The sequence below is a fragment of the Pecten maximus genome, chromosome 19, assembly GCF_902652985.1.
Source record: "Pecten maximus chromosome 19, xPecMax1.1, whole genome shotgun sequence".
Lineage (NCBI taxonomy): Eukaryota > Metazoa > Mollusca > Bivalvia > Pectinida > Pectinidae > Pecten > Pecten maximus.
Genome location: NC_047033.1, coordinates 16,442,073 through 16,469,937, shown reverse-complemented (window position 1 = coordinate 16,469,937; position 27,865 = coordinate 16,442,073). Strand labels below are relative to the sequence as shown.

At 34.5% G+C, this 27,865-nt stretch overlaps 2 protein-coding genes across 3 annotated transcripts; both read right to left on the bottom strand.

Annotated features, from left to right (window-relative positions):
* On the bottom strand, nt 1-4,272 carry LOC117317666 (sulfotransferase 1C4-like). The gene is made up of 5 exons (XM_033872537.1): nt 3,755-4,272; nt 2,252-2,575; nt 1,987-2,090; nt 932-1,106; nt 1-284 (listed from the first exon to the last, which is right to left on the bottom strand). The coding sequence occupies exons 1-5, from the start codon at nt 3,924-3,926 to the stop codon at nt 172-174; spliced, it is 888 nt and encodes a 295-aa protein (XP_033728428.1). The 5' UTR covers nt 3,927-4,272; the 3' UTR covers nt 1-171.
* LOC117317667 (sulfotransferase family cytosolic 1B member 1-like) lies at nt 3,852-27,324 on the bottom strand. Of its 2 annotated transcripts, none has more exons than XM_033872538.1 (7): nt 27,193-27,323; nt 24,397-24,602; nt 21,921-22,244; nt 20,963-21,066; nt 16,235-16,409; nt 15,566-15,660; nt 3,852-3,960 (listed from the first exon to the last, which is right to left on the bottom strand). In XM_033872538.1, exons 2-7 carry the CDS (start codon nt 24,566-24,568, stop codon nt 3,943-3,945), a joined length of 888 nt encoding a protein of 295 aa, XP_033728429.1. In that variant the 5' UTR covers nt 24,569-24,602; nt 27,193-27,323; the 3' UTR covers nt 3,852-3,942. The 2 variants fall into 2 exon arrangements, with proteins under 2 accessions (XP_033728429.1, XP_033728430.1); XM_033872539.1 differs by lacking the exon at nt 3,852-3,960 and adding an exon at nt 7,682-7,826 and having other exon boundaries at nt 27,193-27,324.
* Between the last annotated feature and the right edge of the window lie 541 nt (nt 27,325-27,865).

Genomic DNA, 27,865 nt, shown 5'->3' with positions numbered 1-27,865 from the left:
TAAAATACCACATTTATTTGTAAATGGATCCAGGATATATTTCTGCAGCATCAGATGAATATATGGCAGCAGTTCCAATGTTATATCAATGCACTATTTACACCATTACATGTTCGCTCGCCAGTCATTGTCTTACGTTAAAAGCGGATTAAATTTCCCATGAATTTTTAATCACAGTGTGTATTTGATTTCTAGATCAATGTCAGCCATCTTTTCCTTTAACACCTCGTCGTACATTTCGTTCTGAGCGACAGTGAACCAGTTCTTCCAGTCGCCCACGTCACCTAGAACAATGAAAATGAAAATATTGTCTCTCACTAAATGTTAAACTCTCCAACAATTGTTTTCCTACATTAGCTCCTAGCGTAGTATTTTAATATGCAAAGCATGTGTCAGCATCGGTTATAGTTGGTGTGATAAGATCTACCTACATAATGTACTGTATTACTTGGGGGCGATTTAAATCGATCAGTTTATCTCCTAATTTATCTCCTATTTCACTTTTTTAATTAATCTGTAAACATATCTTCTAATTCATCCCATAATTCATTTTTTAATTCATCTCTTAACTTATATATTAATGTATCGCTTAATCTATCTCTTAATTTATGTGCTTATTGATCTCCGATGTTTTACCAATATACATATCAGAATATGATCCTGCAAGAGCCTATCTTATAGGGAATTTACCATCATGGAGAAGGAGACAGTATTACAAGGCTATAATCTGAGAAATCCAATCTTTATATCGCTCTTGAAAATAAGTCACTGCTATATTCAATACAATGTATAGTCCGTTAAATATTTCCGAGAAATGTACAACATGTTTTTTGTTGTTTTTTTTTTTTATCATGAACAGAGGAAATTGTTTAAGTTACAAAATATTTGTATTTTTCATCAATACATGTATATGTTCAACTAGATAGTTTACCTTTCCGGTAGAACGGGTTGCTGCCGTCTCTGCTTAACGACGTTTCTTTTTCATTTGAGCGTTTTGCTTTCGACATGGCGCTAAACTGACATTTATTCGCCACTTCATCAAGAAATTCAGGATCTTGCTTTGCTCCTAGAAATTCTGCCATTTTTAAAACACAGCTTCGAAGGTCCTGGAATACATTCATCATTTTATTTCATTTTGTTATCAATCTTAGAATTAAATAGCAGACGTTAACATATACAAAGAAATAAGTTGAGCAAAAGTGGATGTGTATGTCGGACCAAAAGTTCCAACAATTGATTTTGTCTTGCTTCCTTTAGTAACATTTTTTATCTGATATGCATCTAAGAACTGAATCTATGAACAGCAGTCGCTTACGTCGATGGTCACTTGATAGAATTAGTTGTATGTTCAGCATGATTAATTGAATTTCCTAATTGTTAATTTTCTGTTTTACCTACAGGTTCCAGATAATTAGATATTCGTGAGTGGTTATGACAGATGATGATGATGATGATGATGATGATGATGATGATGATAACAACCGCGTTGAACGTCCATGTAACTCGACGCCATTTGTAAATACTTTTCCGATGTCATTTATTCAAGTTTAATCGAAGCATGGACAAAATTGGAGATAATCTTTCCACCTGCTGCAGATTGTCCGGAAAGAATAACTTTTTATTTTTTTTTATCATAAAAATGTGTTATGTGACCATAAAACTCGATACAATTTGTAGTTTTTATATGGTATATTAGATAATAACTTAGCATTAGAATATTCAAATTAAGTCGAAAATGTACAAAGGAACTATTATCTTTCCAGCATGTGTAGAATTGTTCGCATAAATTACTTGGAATTTTTTTTATTATTATTACAAACTGAGTGGTGATAGTTGTGTTTACCATTTCACATGAATTAATGTAGCTAATAAACAGTAATGAAGAATACCAACTGTTATGGGATTACACAAAAGGCGCATGTCTAAGTCTGATAAGGAGTCAATGTAATGAGAATACAAACATACAACCTTAATAAAAATAAGTACCTTTTTCATGTCCTCAAACGATAGAAACAGCATAGGTATGTCCGGATTGTCCTTCTTAAAGTCGAGCCACGACTTCACGTGTTCGAACCAGGAATTATAATGTACTGTAATTATTTAAAAAAAAAAAAGAATAAAATGAAATGAAACATAAAATTATTTGAAATGAATGAAACCAGATAGACATTTTCAATTCATGTATCCACTGTCACAGTTTATTGATATATAAGCATTAGCAAACGTATAGTAGCAAAATATATATACTCACATTCTTTTGTGGTGAATATTTCAAAGAAGTGTTCCCATTTGCCATTGTAACCCTTGAAATTGTCCATGTCAAGTCGCTTGAAGAATGACTGCATGGATACAGCTGTGTCCTTTGGGTTCCGATAGATGTAGACGATCTTACATTTTTTCTCTTTTACAAATTCGGGGATATGCTGAGGATATAAATGTGACACCAGAACTCTAGGACTATCTAAGGCGTCGACTCTTTCCATTGGTGCAAAGTCTAAAGGAGCAATATTACCAGAACTGTATTCTGCTTTTCCTTTTTGCAACATATACAGAATGTCGAAACCCCAGTGTGTTCCTGAAAATTTAAACGACCTACATCAGTTAGTAATAGGTAACCATCATCAAATGATCATCTATTGATTATGTTACACTGGGATTATAAATTGATATATATTATCATTGTGTTAAGGATATTGTAAACTCCAAGCAAAATCACAGTGTAAAAGCTATCATGACATATATGAGCAGAGACAACATGTTTAAAAGAACTTAGATCCAGCCGAAACTATTCATTTTCCAATAGATACCGAATCTCATATCAAGTATAACAGTCAAATATTTGAATTTCTAATATGGATTCAAAAAGGTAACTGTCTTTTTGTGTGTAATGGCTAAATAATATGAGCTTTAGCATTGAAGTACTTATTTTACCTATACTGTTATTTAGCTTTTTTGCTTGTGTAAAATACAATCTAACCTGGCTCCTGCTGATTTTACTATTCCTTTTATTACATAATGCGTTTGATTTTTCTTAACTATACGCATAAGGTATATCTTAAACTATTGCACGGTTAAATTGAGAATAGCACGGTCATGTGCGAACTATTGAACACCTGTGACGTTTCGGAATTTAGTCCTACCATTTTAAAAGTCACTTAGCCAGACGACAGTCATGGTGACTGCAGGAAAGTCGAGATTTCAGTGATTCTAAGCGTGTTTTAGTGATTATGTACTATAACAAGTATATCATGGGTGTCAGTGCAATAGTCTAGAACATTTGACCATTGGTACTGGTTATCGACCGATGTTCTATTGCACTCGGCCTTTGGCCTTGTAGCGTGTCAACTGGCTTTGAGAAGTGTTTATCAAAACGAATCACACTGCACTGATTCACCGCTATTTTGTATTACTTTCGGAACAAATAATAGCATCACTAATACATTTATAATGCCGGAAGCAGAATTTCGGAAGTATTTGAAAATATATTTGGCTCAACCTGACCAGTAAACCAGATTTACACAACACAAGATGTGACAGGACTGATTTGTTTACAATTTTAATATCGATATGCGTATTGGGTTTTACAAGATCACTGGACATGTCTAAAAGGTCTTGAAATCATATGTTCGTGCCAATAATAGGGTTAGAGTTAAATAATTACTAAATGATTACATAAAAACAAACTGTATTACAGATACAGTATGTTTCCATAATATTGTGACTAAGTGTAGCAGTTTACAGTCTATCTACATACCTGTTTTAGGAAAGGTATCGAACAGTACATCGCCGTTTTTGTGTTTCAAGGCCCTTACTGCATCCAGTTGGTCCTTAACGTTTCCGGGTACGGTTGGAGGAAAATGAACCCCGTCATAATACTTGCTAACTATAACTTCCCCTCCTCCATCCTCAAACTTTCTGAGTTCCATGGGAAATATTTGTTACTTAACTGTCAGATGCCACCTGGAAATAAATATAATTTTATAAAGAATCGCTCTGACAGCATATAAGCTTTGAACCTATACAATCCTTTATCCTGCAACTGCCACCACATTGTCGGAATACACCCAACATATGTATTTTTGCTGTATACGGCAGTGACGGAAAACAGCTGTATTTTGGAATCTTAGCACGTGCGTCAATTCGACTGACCTACTTCCAAGCGAAACAACGTTTAAAAGGTGAACATATTTGGATCATTGTTGATACCGTTTCACTTCAAAATGATTATTTTTGATAACTGTTGCAGGATAAATACAATACATGGTTAGTGTCTTAAAATATAAGCTGTTATTTTGGCTTGGGACAGAAAGACAAAAGTGGCTCGCCAAGGCTCGCCACATTTTGCCTCTCCTTACCAAAATACAGCTTATATTTTAAGACACTGACCATGTAATCTCTATTTCTACCACAATACCCTGTGTTATTCAACTCTCAAACCATCAGTTAATCATCACAGCTGTTGATTAACAATCTGTTTATACCACACGTGGTATAAACTCTGTACGCATTTCGATTGGCTAACACGGTGAACTTTGACCCAAGCTGCAATTGTTATTGACGTCATCAATAATCTAATGACGTCACATCACCGGGTCCCGGACGTCACCGGTACACTTTATTTGAATACGCGAAATTATACTTGGCCACGTTTCCCTTTGATTCAAGCCGATATTATTGTGGTAGAAACAGGTCACACGACTCGTGATTGTTGGATATGAAATTTATTTCACACTCGTAAGTTATTTTTTAAAAGTTGCAAAAAACACTCGCTAAAGCTCGTGTCTTTTGTAACTTTTAAAAAATAACTTACTCGTGTGAAATAGATTCCATATCCAACAACCACTCGTTGTGTAACCTCTATTTATCCTTCAACTGACATCCGCATTGTCGGAATACATCTACCTCATATATTTTTGCTGTATTCGGCAGTGACAAGAGAGACAGCGTTTAAAAGGCGAACATATTTGGAACAATGTTTAAATTTTTTAACTTAAAATTTTTGTTTATGACTGTTGCCGGAAAAATAGTATACATGGCCAGTGTCTCAAAATATAAGCTGTATTTTTGGCTCGGCTCTTTCTTTTACCTTCGCCAAAATATACCTTATATTTTAAGACAATAACCGAGTTTTCTCTATTTATACCAGACGTCAATAAAATGCGTCTAAATATAAGTTGGGTAGAGAGATCTCGGGCGATTGTGCATAGACGAACGCACGAACGGACGGAGGTCGACTTGTGAGCTGTAGCGTTTCATCTCTGGTGTTCAATCCAGAAGTCAATCTGGATCGTTCGTTCCGTCGCTAAAACGCACATGCGCAGATGACTTCACTGATGATTGGTAGAAAACAAAACTACACTTAATTTCGTCTCCTATAGGCGACGAAGAAATTTTGACGTTTGTGTTCTAGTTTTAGGACCCCAGAATGTAAAAAAACCTTACGGGTATCCTTTCGGTGCTATCCTTTCACTGACAAGTGTGTCACTTCCGTTACATTTGGCCACTGACGCACGATATAAACGGACCACCTGTCACGTACCCTGCCCTTCCCTCCAGTAATATGTGCGTCACGTCCGTTATTTCATCACTGGCTACACATTACTCCGCATCTACCAATAAGACCATATCCACTAGACTGCTGTGCCATGCCTAATTGGGTATTTTGCATATCTATATTTTATACGTTACAAGGCCTGCTCATGATAACGTTTTGCTTACAAAGTTTGAAAGTTAGCTGTCTGACGTAAATGACGTAGTAGGCCATGGAAGAGAAGGAGTATAATGATCAATCAAATAATTAACATCTTATTATTCTTTTTTTAAATCATGAAATAAATTAATGGAAAGTTTTGATAGGATTATTTTCTAGTTTTATACTGGTGTGAAAACAATACAAACTTAAATAATTCAAAAATCATGAATTTGCGTATTAATTCCATTTTCGGTTTTCTTTCATCCAGCATCAAACATATTACAACCAAATTTCGGTTTTCTTTCATCCAGCATCAAACATATTACAACCAAAGCATAAATAACAGAAAAAAAAGACTTTAATAAACATATCGGATATACCATTTAGAACTTGAAATTAAGGATACTACAGACACTTCAACATTACCCCTTTCCTTGGTATTTACTTCCGATAAGTACAACATAACTAGCAGGGGCAGCTTACAACTTAGCGGTATGATAAGCGTGATTTAAATTTCTTGTTTATAAATGTCTATACAGTAACACCCCTGCCTCCCCTACATACGATGTTTACATGTCCAAGTCGCTGTCATCTTCAACGAATTGTTTTCATTATCGCGATTTCTCCGACAGATATCGACTACTTACGGGAAATAAACAAGGTTTCGAACTATCCAGTTTGATTTAGACCTTGGAACAATTTTATGGTTGAGATCATTATCTCATTTAGAAATATTATATTACAGAATGCGATTTAAAGTCAGAAGTGTTGGATGCCTGTATCCTGGATATAACCTAGGTTTGTATGGTGGGTATCGTGGATGAAGCAGAAGACGCTACTCATGAGGAACACCTGGTCGTATTCTTGCTCTATTGCAAGAGTCTCTATGCAAATCAGATGTTTTCATTCTTACTTTGCTATCGTGGTATCGATTTTGATTTAGAATTTCGGTTAGTCATAATCATTTTGGTGCAAACAATCCTCTGATTTAACACTAAGCGACAATATCTTATGTGCAAATTCCTTTGTTCTTTTAGTAGTAATACACATGAATTACGTATGGGAATGGGGGAGGAATATACTAAAATGGTTTTCCGTAATGCTTATTTCTTATTTCTTTATTTACTGTTTAGCTTTAGAAGTAAAAACATGATTAAAACTAGATTTGATCAAGATCAAAATATGGAATTTTCTCTTCGTTTTCTCTTCGCTCCCCTTCTCTAACATGTTATTTGACTTCGATCCTTGACCGTGACCTTGAACTTGAAGGTCAAGGCCAACGATTTGCAAACCTTTTGTAGCCAGCCACGCGAGTACAGAAAGAAAAACATTTAAACTGCAATTTGATATTTTTTTAATTTTGGGGGGAAAACGTATTTTAAATTGCCGTTTTTGCGTTATTTTTGATGATTTGACCTTTTGCAACGTTGCATATACATGCATAAAGGTCAAGTTCAATGAAAAATAGCCTCTTTTGTAGCCACTCTTATATTATATTGTTTTTACACATATCAAGTCTGTATTTGCATATATGAAGGAGTGAAAACATTTTAAGTGCATTTTTTGCCTGATTTTGGAATTTTGGTTGGAAAAAAATTGCATATTCCGTCTCAGTGGATTAGGTGTTTTCATGTACGATGAAACGCTTTCTAAAATCTATTTTTAGATCTGTGAGCTTGCCCTTTAAACTTATAACCAAAATATTAGTGTAATGATCGGCTTGAAGTTCTCTATTATGTACAAGAATATGAACTTTAGTCTGTTTTCACATTTTAAATAAAAGTGTTATCAAGAAGGGTTAAGAAGAGATTTCCATTTCGGATGGATGGAAACCCCTAATAATGAGGCAGGTTGAGTAGGACAATGTTCGTAATGAAGCATGATTTTATGATGGATAGAATACCAGTAATATAGTATAACAGTTTTGCCATTGATTTCTTGTCCCTTAATCTAAAAATATTAACGTATAAAATGTTAATACTTACACGACAAGCGTCTCCTGTATGTTGTAATGCGGCGGTCGGTATCTCCACGTATGTTCTAGATAATGACCGGCCTCACACGGGTACGTGTCATGTCCTAATTATCGACCTTACAGCGCTCCCCGTACAAATAGCTACCGCTCATTGAATAACTAGATAATTAAAACCCTGATATTGCATATTTAACAAATTCAGAATTGTGTTTGCTACTTAACAAAATGGGTCATTCTTCAAAGTCCAAATACATTAAGATTTGTGACATGGAATAATTACTGTTACATTATTTTTTTTATTTTTTTTTTATTTTCAAGTTTTATTCAAACCTTTAAGCGTTGGCCCATCAGTTTACACAAGGTGGACATTATTATTGATAAAATACAGAGAATGAAAACAGTCTTAACCATATAAACACATAACTGGCCTATTCTACCACGTATACGGTCATGTCAGTAATATCAACATGTGTAATAACACTATTGTGACGTCATTATTATAAAATTTTAATTCATGTGTATGATTATATAGCCATGGCTGCGATATTCTCTATATCATACGTTTTCCTCCTTGTCGCATTTTCCTATGAGGCTTTTAAACATCATGGATACACAATAAATAATGACTTTAGTTTTCAATAATACCTTTTGATAAGGTAAGATATGAGATTTTCGTATTTAAAACAGTGTCGAATATTTTGAACTATAGCTTGAAACCGCATGCAAAAGTTTAGAGACTTGTTAAATTAAAACATTAATTATTTGATGTACTAAGTCGAGTTATTGAACCGCATAGTTCATTTTATAGCTTTCGGATTCAGGCGAATGTTCGATTAATTTCTCATGCTGGCTTTAAACAGAGAATACAGCTGCGCTACCCACTACACGATAATAAGGGCGTTGTATCACACTTTGGGTATATCGATCGAATGATGAGACTATATCGGAGACCCATCTCGGACTACCCTTCCTTGAGATTTGTATCTTTCCTAGTTATTCTTTGTTTATACTCTCGCTCCTTTAAGAATTAACTTGAATATAGTTTATGTTATGGAGAAATAACACAAAAATGGTGTTCATATTCAAGTATTAATTTATTAATTTACACAAGTTTATACATAGATCTATGTTTCCAGATATTCTAACAGCAACAAAATAATATTTCTTATTCTACGGTGATTATGGAAGTCGGATATTCGAGTCCTAGAGCACACAGTCAAATGTACCACAATATCTCTTAGTAATGAAACTTGTCCTCGCTAGAAAAATAATCTTAACAATATCTTAATCAACATCAAAGTGACGAGGCCACTCATAGGTGCTGTGCATGAGTGATCGAAATAAAGAAGAAAAGCAAGTAATTCATAAAAATAAAATGGCAGGAAACAGACTGTTTTGGTTTTTCCTATTTAATTACTTGTGCATTCCTGGATGTTTTACTGATGATCATCATTTCAGGAACTTAATTGACATTAAAAGGTTGTTGTTGCGTTAGCTTATTGCTGAAGGTTGAAGAATTACTTGTTTCTAGCTCAATGAATTTAAATATCATGATAACGTTTTATTCTCAGATCGGCGGATCATTTGGTTTAAAATATCCCTCACATTTCATTATAGGGACCAACCAATTGTTTTTCCATAGACTTTAGTGTTAACGTTTTGGAGTACATGTATATCATTAAAATACTTGAATTCAATATGGCAATTATGGTTTACAATAAACGTTCAGGGTCTCATATAACACTTAATCAAAAAAAAAGTTGGATCATTAGATCTCAAATTTTATCCAGGGTAGCCATTTTGAAAATGGGTGAATTTCGCAGTAAAAATTCTCAAAAATGTTTACCTGTTAATTACTATGACCTGAACTTTTGAAAAAAAATTCACTCAGACTTTCGAAAGGGCCTGTTTCCAGTAATGTTCATTCTCCATAGGAGCCTGCCCCCGTATAATTTCTTATCTAGCTCAACTACAGTTTTTTTCTTTTCCGAAGAATAATTTTACACCTTTCCGACACCCAGATTTCATAATGTCAGTGAAAATGTATTTTTATAAAGTTGTCATTTTGAGCATCAAAGACATAAGGTCGTAAATAAAAGAAGGTTATCTCGAAATTGTAATTCGCAACATAGTATCAATTTCTTTTGATAAATATTTCCAAAACATCGTGTTTATTCATAAAACATAAAACAAAAATTTTCTCGGATGAAAATGCACTTGCAGAGACACAATTATGAAGAAAAATGCCATAAAATTGCAATTTTCTCTCGTTATATAGTTTTGGATGCAAATTTCCATCACAAAATCGGATAGAGCTTTACTTGTTTCATATGTGTAATAAAAATCAGCTAATTCCATGTGGTGGAACGTTCTCATATCGCCGCCTGAATGTGGTTGTAAATTGAAAGAAAAGGGGAAATGAGTAACAACCTTGTCTGAAACCCTATTATATAGCTTATTATATACAAAATTTTATATTGAATATCAGAGCGGATATTTTCATGACAGTTTTATGATATCTAACGACTAAATAAACAGTATCGATATAAAGATTTACACTGAGGACACCCTGAAACATGAATACTGTTCTATCTCAAGTTGTCCTCTTTTGAATTTTCTGATCGTGTGGCCTTGCACATTTATCCGTATCTTCTTGTCTTTGTCTATACGTTTACGGAATCATTGACTCGACGCTAGCTATTCTTGTCTCACTTTCCTTGTTTTATTGTCCCATCTCCAAAGCGTTGTGGCTCTGTCAGGGTTGGGACACTGACTTGTCTCACTTTCTTTGTGCCTGCCGACCACGCCACATCGAATAGATAGATTATCCATATGAAATACTTTATTTTGTTCTAAGTAATCAATCAATTCTGCGCTTCTTGGAGGTATTGAATGTGATTTATTATATTGTCTTGTTATTTTGTGTAATTAGTTGTTCGTTATTTATCACACATTTTCGCATAATTGTACCAAACTACTAAGTATTAGCTGTTTACAGCAATCATCGGTGGCTTGCTATTTTGTTACTTTATCGACGCTTCATAAACCAATCGTTATTGTTTCAAGATGGAGGGTAAATGTGTTGGAGAAGGCTGTCAACTATACTTCAAGAAACGTAGTGGCAATAAGAACAGAAGTGACACTATTATTGATAAAATACAGAGAATGAAGACAGTCTTAAACATATTAACACATAACTGGCCTATTCTACCACGTATACGGTCATGTCATTAAGGGTCATCTATATAGCAGAATAGTGTTGAATTTCAAACACGAATAAATACTTTAAGATTTGCACAAAAAATGTCATGTAATATACCAAAATGTTTGTTTGGACATGTAGCTTCTTACAATCACCAATAATATGCTATAGATGCTACCAGTTTCTTCTGTAGAGTAACTTTGTGGTAAGATTTGGCATGGAATAATTCTAAGTCACGCAAATGATCAAACCTGAAAAATAGCCGTGCTGTTATGTTCACAAGTGTCTATAGCACAGGGTAGGAGCATTTGTTTGACCGGATTTTACTGTATGTACGTATAAACACTTATTTTGTTTTGACCTTGAAATGCAAATGGCAGCTGAGAATAATATTACACAAATATGGCTTAAAGGAGGCATTTCAGTTAATAACAAAACTCCTATATCGTTCTTTTAAGACATCTCATCATAGTAACATGAACATTTGAATGTCAATTTGTTAAAATGGTGAGTTTGCAGCCTTTTTTAGAAATAGGCATATTTTACCCCAAAGTCAACGGTTGAACATTTTTTCATAAAAGCAGTTTTCTTGCCACTTGATGTTTTAAATACCTCCTCATATGCCATATTTGTGTGATATCATTCACGACCGCCATTTGCAATTCAAGGTCAAAATAAAAACAGCGTTTGTACATCTAATAACGTCAAAGCTGGTCAAACCAATGCTCCTATTTTGTGCTTTAGACACTTGTGAGCAAAACGACATGGCAAGTTTGTGTAATATATGGGATACAAATGAGTTAATTATGTCCCCCTGAAACATGCATTTTTCTTACGTTTTGTTGAAATTTACAAACAGCTTAACAAATTACATGTCAACAACAAGACCCAGGGTTTGCCATGATACATACTTAAAGTTAATCATGTTACTTCTGTGACATTGCACCATAATAGGGATTTATAGGCCTGTAAAACATCAATGTTTTGACTGGATTTGCTGTTTAGATGCCCCTTAATATCAACATATGTAATAGCACTATTGTGACGTCATTATTATAAAATTTTAATTCATGTGTATGATTATATAGCCATGGCTGCCAGATTCTCTATATCATACGTTTTCTTCCTTGTCGCATTTTCCTATGAGGCTTTTAAACATCATGGATATACAATAAATTAATTACTTTAATTTTCAATAATACCTTTTGATAAGGTAAGATATGAGATTTTCGTATTTAAAACAGTGTCGAATATTTTGAACTATAGCTTGAAACCGCATGCAAAAGTTTAGAGACTTGTTAAATTAAAACATAAATTATTTGATGTACTAAGTCGAGTTATTGAACCGCATAGTTTATTTTATAGCTTTCGGATTCAGGCTAATGTTTGATTAATTTCTCATGCTGGCTTTAAACAGAGAATACAGCTGCGCTACCCACTACACGATAATAAGGGCGATTTATCACACTCTGGGTATATCGATCGAATGATGAGACTATATCGGAGACCCATCTCGGACTACCCTTCCTTGAGATTTTTATCTTTCCTAGTTATTCTTTGATTCTACTCTCGCTCCTTTAAGAATTAACTTGAATATATTTTATGTTATGGAGAAATAACACAAAAATGGTTGTACTCTATTTAAACGATTTATGATAAGAGTACTCTATGTTTGTATGTGTGTGTTATATCTCTATAACATAAACAATATACAATCAAGTTTAATCTTATAATTTAATCAATTATATACGATCCCTGTGGAAATCTTATTCACGGTGGGGAATCACGTGGTCAGAAGATACGAATTCAAAATGGCGGCCGCTAGTGCAGAAAACATAAAATGAGGTAAGATATTGAAAATACTCATTACATAGGTTTTTTATTGTAGCGATCATATGTCATACTATAATCTCGACATATCCATACCTCATGTGTGCTGGGACAGTTTGTAGTTATCCGTAACATTCTGGCCAAAATTTCGAATCGAAAGGATTCCAATGACGAATTCGATTCAAAATTTTGGTCAGAATGTTACGGAAAACTACGGACTTTTCCAGCATACATGAGGTATGGATATGTCTAAATTATAGTATAGCACATGCTCGCTACAATGAAAAGCTTATGTAATGAGTATTTTCAGTGTCTTACCTCATTTTATGCTTTCTACCCTGGTGGCCACCATTTTGAATTCGTATCTTCAGATCACGTGATTCCCCTCCGTGTTATTTCATTGACGATTTTTTTTCTCTGAAAATGTATTACTCTGTTGTAACAGCCAATCAAAAGCGACGTTACAAGCGGCGATGTTATTTTTAAATGATATAACTTTTACAAACAATGTTTATCATATAAATACGTCTTCAAACAACAATTAACGTCGCATCGACGTTAAGCCCTAATACATAATCAACTACGTATATAAATACCAGCATCTCAAGTCGTCTTTACTACCTTTGTTTATTTAGTGGAAACAAAAGTACATCGACACAGACCATGGTCAAAATCGTAATCGATATGGAGACAAACGTGTTTAATATTAGTTGATATGACATGTGGTTTCGTTATTACCACTATTATATATCACCTTTGTGAGTACGCGATCTGAATGTTGTCTAGATTTATATGTCGGGCTCATTTATCTATATTTAGCTCTTATTTGATCAATTTTGAATTAGCATTACGATTTCGCTTACATGTCGATATTCTGTTTACAAACATTTTTTTCCATACTCCTATACCCTAGAATACTTACCGGTATAAGAAATAGAAAAAAAAACATCTTTGTAATCGGGGCGACATGAAATATGTTTTGCATCGTTGATAGAAATAACTGTATTTTTTTTTTTTTTATTTTTTTTTTTTTGAAAAACTGCCAGATTTGCTGTGTTCTACAATGTTAAAATGTACCAAGATAGAACAGTTTACGATAAAAAATTGAAAACCGCATATTCAAGTATGTATTAATTTATTAATTTACACAAGTTTATACATAGATCTATGTTTCCAGATATTCTAACAGCAACAAAATAATATTTCTTATTCCACGGTGATGATGAAAGTCGGATATTCGAGTCATAGATCACACAGTCGAATGTGCCACGATCTATCTTAGTAATGAAACTTGTATTCTGCCCTCGCTAGAAAAATAATCATAACAATATCATAATCAACATCAAAGTGACGAGGCCACTCATAGGTGATGTGCATGAGTGATCGAAATAAAGAAGAAAAGCAAGTAATTTATAAACATGAAATGGCAGGAAATAAACTGTTTTGGTTTTTCCTCTTTAATTACTTGTGCATTCCTGGATGTTTAACTGTTGGCCATTTCAGGAACATAATTTGCATTAAAAAGGTTGTTGTTGCGTTAGCTTAATGCTGAAGGATAAAGAAGTACTTATTTCTAGCTCACTGAATTTGAATACTATGATATCGTTTTATTCTCAGATCGGCGGATCATTTGGTTTAAATTGTCAGTCACATTTCATTATAGGGACCAACCAATTGTTTTCCCATAGACTTTAGTTTTAATGTTTTGGAGTATATCATTAAAATTCTTGAATTCAATATGGCAATTATGATTTACAACAAAAGTTCAGGGTCTCATATAACACTTAATAAAAAAAAAGGTTGGGTCCATCAGCTCAAATTTTATCCAGGGTAGCCATTTTGAAAATGGGTGAATTACGCAATAAAAATTCTCAAAAATGTTTACCTGTTAATTACTATGACCTGAACATTTGAAAAAAAAATTCACTCGGACTTTCGAAATTTATATCAACATTTCTTGTGGACAGTTACCTATCAGGCTACATATTTATTTTGAAACTTCATAACATACTGGCAAATCAGTGGCTGCCAGACATTTTATCCCTGGCTCAATTTTTCAAAAGTCTATTTTAACCAAATCCGCAATTCTCTGCAAGAATTCCGTAAATAACAGCCCACATATTTTTTCTTTTGTTTTCAAGGTAGTTCAATCTACCGAGTAACTTTCGTTAGAAGATTTGTCTAGGAAATGTATTGCTTGCTACCGATGAATTGGCCTACCTTATCCGTTCTGGTGATTTGTTGGATCGCACAGTCATGTCACATATACAAGCATTTAACTATTGACTGTTTTAAACCAAACAACCTCTTTATTGCTATCGGAATATCTGGGACGGAAACGAGCTAGGTTTCACCTCGTAGCACTTCGCCCAGTTCAACCAGCGTAGTCACTTTTGTATATCTTCGAAATGACGTTAGAACCAATCAGAAGTGTTATGTTTTCATTTTAAGCATGAAATAAAGAAACAACTGGAAATTACATGTACAATTATTGTCTACCAATTGGAAAATGCGGGTCTGAAAACTGTATTCGATAGGTGAGCGTCATTTTTCTTAACCTACGAGGTGACTTTCCAATGTCGCCACATCCCGTGCATAAACCAGGCAGCAAGCTTAAAAGCAGCCATTGTCTATGATTTTAATGTTTTTTTCTGTGAGCTATTTATCTCAAACGGGCGCTTACGGCCACATTTTATTGCTAATTGTATATGTACAGTAGGTGACTGGCGTTGTGCCATGACTATTTATATATTTACTACAGGATTATATATTCATTACAGGAAATTTCGATATGAAATACCATAAAACCATATTACGAATGCATATCTTCAACCCGTCATATGTGTTATCACAGTGAATATTTCACCTCTAGATCAATATCAGCCATGTTTTCCTCTAATACTTTATCGTACATTTCGTTTTGTGCGACAGTGAACCAGTTCTTCCAGTCGCCCACCTCACCTAGAACAATAAAAACAAAACAGTATATCATCAATATCACCATCAACTATCCTTAATTGTTTTGAAATCATACATTTATCTAGCAGGCGAAAAAAACCGCCGAATTCTGACTCGTCTTTCAGCCTTGCCGGGGCCTGAATTCTTGAAATCCAGAACGGAATTTACGAAAATCGAAATAAGCCGAAAGAAATGTTAAAAAATATGGGAGATACGTTCACATCCAATTACATCAATTTATCGGAAATAGCATTTGCTTAAATGATCATGATGAACAAACAGAAACAACCAGAGATGTGTTAAACGAGACAATACATCTAACTTTAAATCAACCAAGAAAAAAGGACCAAATTAATATTCACATCAAAACCTTTTAAAAAAAATTACAATAATAAGTTCAGATGTTCTCGAATGGAGAGAATATTCTTCTCCGTCGATGACACTAACAATTTAATTCTTAGTTAAATCCCGGTAGTGCCCTTTTCTCCAAATAATAACACTAACCATCGGTCAATAGCAAGACAAACTTGCTTTATTTCCAAAACAAAAATATAGAGAATATTTCCCAGTAAATTACCTTTCCTATAGAATGGATTGCTGCCGTCTTTGCTCAAGGCTGTCTCGATTTCGTCTTCAGTCTTTGCTTTAACCATGTCGCTAAACTGACACTTACTCGTCACTTCATCGAGGAATTCTGGATCCTGTTTTGCTCCTAGATATTCTGCCATCTTTTGAACACAGCTTCGCAGGTCCTACAGCATTTATCAGTATGTTGGTTTAGTCGTTCTAAGAGTCGATGGGATTAGTCGTTCGAAGAGTCTGTGGGATTAGTCTTTCTAAGAGTCTTTAGAATTAGTCTTTCTACGAGTCTGTGGGATTAGTCTTTCTACGAGTCTGTGGGATTAGTCTTTCTAAGAGTCTGTGGGATTAGTCTTTCTAAGAGTCTTTAGGATTAGTCTTTCTAAGAGTCTTTAGGATTAGTCTTTCTATGAGTCTGTAGGATTAGTCTTTCTATGAGTCTGTAGGATTAGTCTTTCTACGAGTCTGTGGGATTAGTCTTTCTAAGAGTGTGGGATTAGTCGTTCTAAGAGTCGATGGGATTAGTCTTTCTAAGAGTCTTTAGGATTAGTCTTTCTACGAGTCTGTGGGATTAGTCTTTCTAAGAGTCTGTAGGATTAGTCTTTCTTAGAGTCTGTGGGATTAGTCGTTCTTAGAGTCTGTGGGATTAGTCTTTCTAAGAGTCTGTGGGATTAGTCGTTCTTAGAGTCTGTGGGATTAGTCTTTCTAAGAGTCTGTGGTATTAGTCTTTCTAAGAGTCTGTGGGATTAGTCTTTCTAAGAGTCTGTAGGATTAGTCTTTCTAAGAGTCAGTGGGATTAGTCTTTCTAAGAGTCTGTGGGATTAGTCTTTCTAAGAGTCTTTAGGATTAGTCTTTCTAAGAGTCTTTAGGATTAGTCTTTCTAAGAGTCTGTGGGATTAGTCTTTCTAAGAGTCTGTGGGATTAGTCTTTCTAAGAGTCTGTGGGATTAGTCGTTCTAAGAGTATGTGGGATTAGTCTTTCTAAGAGTCTTTAGGATTAGTCTTTCTAAGAGTCTGTGGGATTAGTCGTTCTTAGAGTCTGTGGGATTAGTCTTTCTAAGAGTCTGTGGGGTTAGTCTTTCTAAGAGTCTGTAGGATTAGTCTTTCTAAGAGTCTGTGGGATTAGTCTTTCTAAGAGTCTTTAGGATTAGTCTTTCTAAGAGTCTTAAGGATTAGTCGTTCTAAGAGTCTGTGGGATTAGTATTTCTAAGAGTCTTTAGGATTAGTCTTTCTAGGAGTCTGTGGGATTAGTCTTTCTAAGAGTCTGTGGGATTAGCATTTCTAAGAGTGTGGGATTAGTCTTTCTAAGAGTCTGTGGGATTAGTATTTCTAAGAGTCTTTAGGATTAGTCTTTCTAGGAGTCTGTGGGATTAGTCTTTCTAAGAGTCTGTGGGATTCGTCGTTCTAAGAGTCTGTAGGATTAGTCTTTCTAAGAGTCTGTGGGATTCGTCGTTCTAAGAGTCTGTGGGATTAGTCTTTCTAGGAGTCTGTAGGATTAGTCTTTCTATGAGTCTGTGGGATTAGTCCTTCTAAGAGTCTGTGGGATTAGTCCTAAGAGTCAGTGGGATTAGTCTTTCTAAGAGTCTGTGGGATTAGTATTTCTAAGAGTGTGGGATTAGTATGTCTATGAGTCTGTAGGATTAGTCTTTCTAAGAGTCTGTGGGATTAGTCTTTCTATGAGTCTGTGGGATTAGTCGTTCTAAGTGTCAGTGGGATTAGTCGTTCTTAGAGTCTTTAGGATTAGTTGTCTAAGAGTCTGTGGGATTAGTCTTTCTAAGAGTCTTTAGGATTAGTCTTTCTAAGAGTCTGTGGGATTAGTCTTTCTAAGAGTCTGTGGGATTAGTCGTTCTTAGAGTCTGTGGGATTAGTCTTTCTAAGAGTCTGTGGGATTAGTCTTTCTAAGAGTCTGTGGGATTAGTCGTTCTTAGAATCTGTGGGATTAGTTGTCTAAGAGTCTGTGGGATTAGTTGTCTAAGAGTCTGTGGGATTAGTCTTTCTAGAAGTCTGTTGGAATAATCTTTCTAAGAGTTTGTGACATAAAATTTTCAAATTGTGTTGATGTATAAATCCGATATACAGGGTGCCAATGGATTGATAGTCCGTGATAAACAGTAGACAGTAATCATTGTTAATGCAACCTACGACATATGCACCATAATAATATTAAGTATATAAGTTATAAGAAATAAAATATCATACATATAAATTTTAAAATAAAGTTAAAAGTTGAAAATACGCATGTGGGTTAATGTTGCGCCCCAGTCTGTAGCTCATGCATGTATTCATTCAAAATATAAATTGTTATTTTTACATATATCCCTTCTTCAACGTAGTAAACTCTGACTGCGAATAAATTAGAGTATACAAAGTGAAAGAAAGTTCAGCGGATTAAAAAGCGCGGGAATCGGCAACATATAATTCGGCGCCATTTTAGAAGGACTATTATCAACGTAATTTAGCGTTTTCTCCTGTTACTCGATGATCTCTGTGCAAAAACTAAGGTCAAGTGAGTATTGTTTTCAAAAACTAGTCTGATTATTGTGGAAATGCACGGGTTCATATTTTACTTCTCCACGAGGTAGACAAACAACAAATAGCTGACGTGTACAGGTCCTATAGAGCATGTCACTATGTCACCACTAAATCTTTGTTAATACACGCTGTGATTGACAACTATACTTAATCCGAGCCGGAAATTGTAACGATTAATATGAAGCATAAGAATATCAAACGAAAATGTGGAGTTGTTTCTTTTAATTTTGTTAGCTAACTGGTGTATTTACGTAGATTCACTGGAACTATAGGATCGTAGATACCACAGCTGTCGTAGTTACTACCGTCGCAACGCATCCCGACTTCGATTTTTTTCCTATGGTATTTCAACGATTTGCTTGGTTAAAATATAAGGATTGGACCTCACTTTGACTGCGTATACGGTAGTATGCCCACAGTTAGCTACGAACGTTTTCTATGGTTAGCGCGATCAGTTGTCAACGAACATATTCTAGGGAGCACAATCGCGCTAACCATAGAAAATGTTCGTAGCTAACTGCGGATATACAACCGTATACGCAGCCAAAATGAGGTACAATCCTTGAGTTAATTGATGTAACTTGTAATTCCCGATGACGTTACATTGTTTACAGGTCCCGCGTTGTGTCTACACTGGTTGACACCAAGGATTTTTTAGTATTTTTGCGTGTGTTTTCCTATGTTTAAATTGATCAGATATTATAAAATTATACCTCAATCGATACGAGGTTTGAATAAAGTTTTACGAAAAACGGCATGTTGCGCATAAGACTTCAACTTTCACTTAGTCAGTATATTCGTGATCGCAGCTTGGATCGGCTGTCATGGCAACGACGAGCACAGTGGTTTAACCATAGTGTTGAATCTAATCTACAAGTATGTACAACCAAAAACTTCTACATGCCTTTGGAAATCTGTAAATTGTTAATTGCCTTCGTTTATCAACGTTAGTTCTTTTCTATGCCGACTTCGATACTTCAAATACTGAATTATTCCAATACTAAAGCATGAACATTTATTTGCTCAATAAATCGTGCCAGCGCACCCCATGACCGAACATCAATATACCTATGAACTAAAACGAATATTCATACCCTGCCTACACTGCTTTCCGGCAGGGTATGAAGTCCCTCCCATTGCCGAGTGTAGCGAGCCCCAATGTGATTCCCATCGGGCAGTATACTAGTAATAGCTATGTTTATAATTTTCTCGGATAGAAACACATGTAAAATGATGATTCTGGTATCTATTAGCAATATTCAATCCACAAACCTGCCAATTCCGTCATTCTCTGACAATAAATGGTAAAATCCAAAATAAGCAAAACACATGAAGATATCAGTTCAAACATACCGCCATCTTTGATAAAAGTGTAAAGGTCAATTTCCTTATAAGGAAATCAAAATAAATTGATGCTAATGAGATTTCCTGCGAGATTTCAACAGATAAAGAGATTGGGAGTTATATACCTCAAGCAAGTTCAAACATTCTGAAATTGAATAATTACACTAAGTAAGATGCACTTCCTTCACAACCCTTTAAAAAAATGGTTAAATATCTATGATAATGTTTTTTTTAATCGTAGTAGCGTCATCCATATATGGTCACGCATACCATATTCGGATTAGCATCCTCTAATGCATTGCTAGAATTGCATTAGAAATGTTTAATTAAACTAAATATAACCCCAAACTTACACGGCATCCGATATTTGTAGCATTTTAGAGGTTCATTGTTTTGCAACACTATCGTCAATGGAAGGGAATCGTAGCTCTGACGACGACCATCTGTCAGAAAGTGTCCGTCCGTCGTCCAGATATACGTTATCGCAGCTACTTACCAACATAATCCCCTTATGCATCATATACACAATAAAGACAAAAGAAAACGTCCAGATAGGGACGTGGGATACCGCATATTGAAATTCAGTTGGGGAAACAGACAGAACCGACAAGGTAATCATCAAATACTGTATGTATCTAAAAATATGTCTTTTTTCCTGTTCATTTATAAACGCAACATTAACCAACATGCGTATTTTAATATTTAATGTTTATAAATAAAGTGGCTCGTCCATAAAATGTTTGTAGATTAATTATTTTTGAAATACATGGCAAACTCAGCTGACATCATTTATGTCATCAGTAATACATTCGGCCGCTTGTTTTATGAGATATAAATACAAATATAAATACCTTTTTCATGTCCTCAAATGACATGAATAGAATGGGAAGTTCAGGATTTGTCTTCTTGAAGTCAAGCCACGCTTTTACATGTTCGAACCAGGAATTGTACTGAACTATAACATCGAAACAAAGACCTATTGGATAACCTCCTTCATTATATAACTTAGTCAAGGAAAATTAAACATTTGCTTTTGTTGTTTTCCTGACAAATGTCCTCATTATACTAATTTTGTTTTCCTGACAAACGTCTTCATTATACTAATTTTGTTTTCCTGACCAATGTCTTCATTACACTAATTTTGTTTTCTTGACAAATGTCCCCATTACACTAATTTTGTTTTCCTGACAAATGTCTTCATTATACTAATTTTGTTTTCCTGACCAATGTCTTCATAACACTAATTTTGTTTTCCTGACCAATGTCTTCATTATACTAATTTTGTTTTCCTGACCAATGTCTTCATTACACTAATTTTGTTTTCCTGACCAATGTCTTCATTACATTAATTTTGTTGAAATGACAAATGTCTTCATTATACTAATTTTGTTGAAATGACATAGTTCAATGAAGAGGTATGTGGAATTTTTTTTTCAAGAAATTGACACATAGGAAATTAGGACTTGTACAATTAGTTCACACTTATGTTATAAATGCACATTATTTAACACAAAGATTGAAATACTGATTGTTACCAAAATGACAATGTTTATCTATACACGTGTTCATTTAACCTTATGATTGTAATGTTAACCTGCCGACCTCGACTTATGATCATGTGACTGAATGCTGCATCATAATTTCATTTGAAAAAAAAGCTTTATTTAAGAAATAAACTGACCTTGATACTGATTGAAATATTGCAGATGGTAAAAGTGTTATCATTCGGGTTAATTTAACATGCTGGGGCAGCTATAATTTCTATAAATAGCAGTCATTTACCGTGTATAAAACCTTAAATGTACTCACTTTGTTTCGTGGCAAAAAATTCGAAGTAGTGTTCCCATTGACCCTCATAACCTTTGTACCCGTGAATGTTAAGTCGCCGGAGGAAAGAATGCGCGGATACCGCAGTATCCTTTGGGTTCCGATAGATGTAGACGATCTTACATTTCTCGTCGATTACGGATTTGGGAATATGTTTCGGATACAAATGTGACACCAGAATCCGGGGGCTGTCTAGGGCATCAAATTTTTCTGTTGGTTCATAGTCCATAGCCATTATTTTGCCGATGCTATATTCTGTTTTTCCAGTTAGCAACATATGTAAAACGTCGTAAGTCCAGTGGGTTCCTGTTAAAAGAGGCAAGACAAGGAGACAAGTCAATCATCATGTCATAACATTTATCTGTCTTTTTAACAAATAGCGTTTCTGTCCGCTATTTTGGGTGTGTTGGATGCTGCTTGAGAAGTGAGTTAGATATCTCAAATGAAAAGCTTCTTAAAACGAAATCAGGAATCGTATATAGTATTCAGACTACCTTACAGTATAAATGAAACTTCCAATCTACTCTATTTTTCGATATGGAACTTAACATAAAGAATACTTTGAGCATATTCCAGTTTTTAGCTCTGTTGGTCGTCCGACCTTTAACAAGTAGTATTACTGCTTCCCCAATAGATAGTGGTACAGACAGAATCACACCAATGAGTTCTTTATAGATCATAATCAACATTTGATATCCATAATGACCGTTATTTAACTTATGGCCAGGCATTTAATAATGAGTTATTTATTGTTCACAAATAACTTAAATTCGACCCGTGTTAGACCCAGGACGACCGCATTCTTAAACAAGAGACCAATGACCTCGTAGAACGATAGACAAGTTAATTAATGATCAATGAATGCTGTAGTTTGGTTTCTTGATTGAACAATTTGTCAACAACAATATTTGTTCACTGAAATTACTAAGGTCATTGTAAAGTTTACACCAATATACCGCAGCCTTAGCTGCAAAACACTCAGATACATAGGGAATGGAAGTTTTTAAAAAAATGTCATAGTGACCTCATTTTAATAACATCAAAGTCAGAGTCCATTTTTCATCCAATATAAAGATATAAATGGTCATTTTCCTATTACAAGTTAAGACAAAATTTACCTGATTTTTTTAAATTCAAGTGGGTATCCCAAATTTCAATTTTAATTGTCCTATGACAACTCCTTGAAAATTTGGTCACAGTTAACTAATTTTGGCATCTTCGGAAAAGTAGGTCACAATGACCTGGTTTTGAAAAAAAAAGAGAATAAAGGATCCAACATTCAACCAGAATATGTTTTTTGATCTGCAGCAGTTTTTCGAAAGTAGCCTAATTTTGCAAATTTCATGTTCAACATATTTTGCTTATCCAAGATGTCAATTTCCATTGTTCAATGGACATTTTTCGCTGTGTCCTATTCTTGAAAAAATTCAAGTTCAGCATCTATTGCTTATCGCAGGTGTCAATTTGCATTGTCCTATTGCAATTTAAACAAAAGCAGGTAACTCTGACCTTATCTTATGAAATTCAAGGTAAGCAAGATGAGTAAGGACATAACAATACCTTTTCAGATGAAATTGTTAATAGATATTTTTATCAACATAGCCCTCGATAGCAATGCAGACATTATTATTATGAATTGATACATGTTTTATGTTTCAAAGATTCGATATGTTCACATTTACTACATTTGAAATGTGCTACACCTATAATATCTCTAAAGTCCAAACACATTTTTAACGACCATATTTTATCAGTAATATAAAGCTCTGGAATTTAGGCCCTGCAAAGGGTCTCCGTCGCAAAATTCAGTAATTCAAACTATCGACAGTTAAATTGACCCCTTTCGTCATCTCCAACAACAGAAACACATACTGTATGTGGAAACCAGGGCATCTGATCAGTCCTTAATTAATGTCGACTGAGAGGCCGTACAAGGAATAAAAAATCATCTGAAATAGGTAAATAAACTGTCATGGCAATAAGCATATCACATATAAGTTTGAAAAATTAGTAAATGTCATTTTAGTACCTCATTCTTTTCATTTTTAATACTTTTCAGTTTGAAGTCAGCCATGAATTTTCCCAGAATGCTTTGTGTTTGACAATCAGTTAGAAAAAAACAGTAGACAAAGAAAAAATGAAATTTATTTTAATTCTTCAAAATACACTTAATGTCGGTTTGTCTCCAGATATTTTTTTTTTATTTTGATTGCAGTAGATGATGTATAAATTAATAGATATAGATATTCTGTCCACAAGGTCCTTTTTTCAAAACAAGGTCTCACACTATAAGTTAAGATGGAGCTACACGCTATTTTCCTGAATTGGTTCGACTGAAAGTTATAAATTGTCCGAAAATGGTCCTAATTGGCAACAAAACGAAGCCATTTCTTTTCCGCAACATATCGCTGTAACGGTACATATCAATGATGAAAACTTTTAACAAATAGCTACCTACCAGCTTTAGGAAAAGGATTGAGAAGTATATCGCCTTCTTTGTGTTTCAAGTTTCTCACTGCCTCTAAATGGTCTTTTACGTTCCCGGGAACGACTGGTGGAAAATGAACCCCGTCATAATATTTAGAGATCATCGCTTCTCCTCCTTTATCCTCAATCTTTCGGAGCTCCATAGAAACACTTCGGTTACTAAGATGTCTATGTGGTCTGAAAACAAGAAAATACTTTAGAATTACCCACTCTGAATTGACCATACAAAACCCTAACGACGCGCGCATCGTTGTTTAATCCTAAGTAATAGACCAACAATTACCGAAGTCTTGCAGGTTTCTGCTTTCTGATGACTTTGTTATCTGCTTAGGAAGTATTGCTTGGTCCATATTGGGGGAAATAAAGGTGATGCAGCGATTACTTACACGAGTATTGCACCTGACAGTTTTCTACTGAATCACCTTTGTGGACGGTGACTTTAATAACTCGTACATCTGTATGATCCGTATCGTGTAAATACGGCCTCATGAAATTTAAAACATTAAAACATTAATTTCTTCAATTTTATATATTTTTTAATGTTTTTCACGTTCAAAAATGTCCAGATGATATCAAAAACATTTAATAAATTTTTGCCATGGAAAAACAACATCCAGTACTTATCAGAACTTGAGTACACTAACAAGGAATTATATGGATCCAAGAATTTGGAATCTTGAATAACACAAAGACTTGACAGAGACTACCGTGTACTTTTAATATACAAAATCATTCAATAGTGTCAGATGGGCGTATCCATATGGGTCACAATTTTTTTCTGAATAAATGACCCTGCGTTGCTTGTAAACACAGTACATGCATGATAGTAGTTTTCAAGTACAGTTAAACTCTGTTATCTCGAAATCTGATAACTCGAAGCAAAAAAAGCAGTTCTACAGTAAAAATTCTGAAATATGACTTAGTGTAATAATGTTATTGAATTATACAATATGTTAATGTGATAATATATTAATTAAGGTATGATCCGTATATGCATATTTGTTGATGATTTTCATATATTACTTCCTTGGGTTACAGGCCTTAAAATCCCAGTGTAAAACACATTGACATTCACCCTATGGAGATGTATGAAAATTCATCAACAACTATACATTTTGTTATATCAGATTACGACTTTACGATTACGTTTTTTGAATAAGTTGGTAATAAAAAAAATGGAGCAATAAATAATAACTGAAAAGTTATCATTTCACTCTTAATTATCTAGAAAATTTGATCATCGATATTAGTAGAATATGGAAGAACACTATAAAAACTTCTATCCAGTCCAATCTAGACCATTTGATTATTCGATATATTGCTAGTTTGTTTTTTTTTGTTTTTTTTTTTTTGTTTAACGTCCTATTAACAGCCAGGGTCATAAGTGCTAGTTGGGTACTATATATGCTACACAGATGAGTTTCAAATTTCAATATCGACAGATATGTGCTCTAAAAAAATATTTTGATAGGTTTGTGTGTTTGTGTGTGTGTGTGGGGGGGGGGGGGTGTCATTATTTTTTAATAGACAGAGCATTATGTTATAATTTCTAAGTCCATAGTTTTGTTTAAGTAACTTGTCTCTCTAAAGTGTCATTATTAGTATTACCTTCAGATTTAATGAGTTGGTTTAAAAGCGACTATTCGAGGAAAATATGTCATAGTTTCAAAAACGGTAAATCAACAAAGAAAATACTTTCTTATGAAAGATCCCGATTGAAATTTTGGCGATATCTAACCCCTATAATGAAAAAATAATATTTTCTATGGAATCCTCTCAGTGTCAATCGACGATGTAACATGCAAATTTCCAACAAGTTTTGGCGCATGCGCAAATATCCAGATTTGTTTAATGTTAAACATAGGCGGCAGAAAAATGGTTCCCGAAGCCAAGATATTTCGGCCTAAAACTAAAACAAGTTCGGCAACAAAGCGACGTAGACAGGTATCTACTCATGTCTTGTAAAATAAATAACAATATGTCATGATTGCTTCACTAAAATATGTCTATACAACTATTATTTTAGCCTAAATGAAGTGATCGCAATATCACTGGTGACGATGACATGGTTTAGATTACCCCCACATTGGGCCCCATCGCGGCATCGGACGGCGATTCACTCCGATTTCAGTCTTTATTGTCGTTTTTGCATGTATTAAGCCATATTGAAACAGCCTTTAGGTAGAAATCCTATACATGGATCACATATGACATGTTAATTAAGTATTTACGTACTGTGTTATTGCTTTGACCGTTTGCAGAATCCGAAATGGCTGAAAATCCGCGTGATTCTGTTGATGTTTTTCACTGCCCCGTTTTCGAACCACCACGTGAGTTACAAAAATAGATATGTGATATATCAAGGCAGGGCTTTTTTCCAATTAAAGTGGTCAAAACTGGACAATATAAGCAGAACGTAACCATCGCATTGCTGCGATATAACTTTTGGAAGACCAGACAATGCATTTAGACTAAGTTTATTTCCCCGAATAGCCGCTTTAATTGAATCGCTATCATATATTAAAGTTAATCTAACGTCAAATGAAAATAAATTTGCTAGTTTACAACTATTATATATCGAGAAACTTCGCTGTCTGATGTGAATCTTTCACAATATTGTTTAATTCACCACCTTCATAAAAAAAATAGCAAACGTGTCCCTGTATACAGTAAACAAGCCCTGAAAAATATACATTTGAACATAACGATGAGATCATATTCTCAATCACGTATGATTTAGTTATGTAAATATGCAATGGAAATGTACCTGCTTCTCTGACCGTGTTTTGTTGTACGCCCTACGCGCACTCGATAAAAAGCAGTCTGAAATGGTGAACACACTCCTTGTTGCCTGTGCTATCAAACGCCCTGGCTGGCTTACAAGGCCTGTCACAGTAAAAATAACTCGACTTAATTTGACCTAAATATGTGCACCATGAGTATTCATCTTGCAAAAGCGTGGTGCACCGAAGCGTTGCAAACAGTCAAAGCAAATCATATACATTTACACGGAGAGACACCCTTGAAACTTAATATGAATGACGCAAGGCCTCCGTCACATGTTCTGATAATCACATGAGTCAGGATGTTATAAAAACAAAAATTAATCGGCCGAGAAATGGGTACAGTATATTTCTATGTTCTTATGGGGTATGCCAATAGTCACCAAACTCAAATCGAAAGTTTTCCATCAGAAATTTTATATTCTCGCTATTTCATCCTCGGTGTAATGACTCCAGGTTTTAGTCGTATGCTTAATGAAGTACACTACAACGTATCAAAACTATCAGAAACATCAGAGAAAAACCAACATATCAACAGAACTGTAATTATACCTTAAAGTTGATAACAAGAGGCCCATGGGGCCTGTATCGCTCACCTGGTTGGATTAGACCAAATGTCAAAATAATGTTCATATTCAATTTGTTTTATTTGTAAAT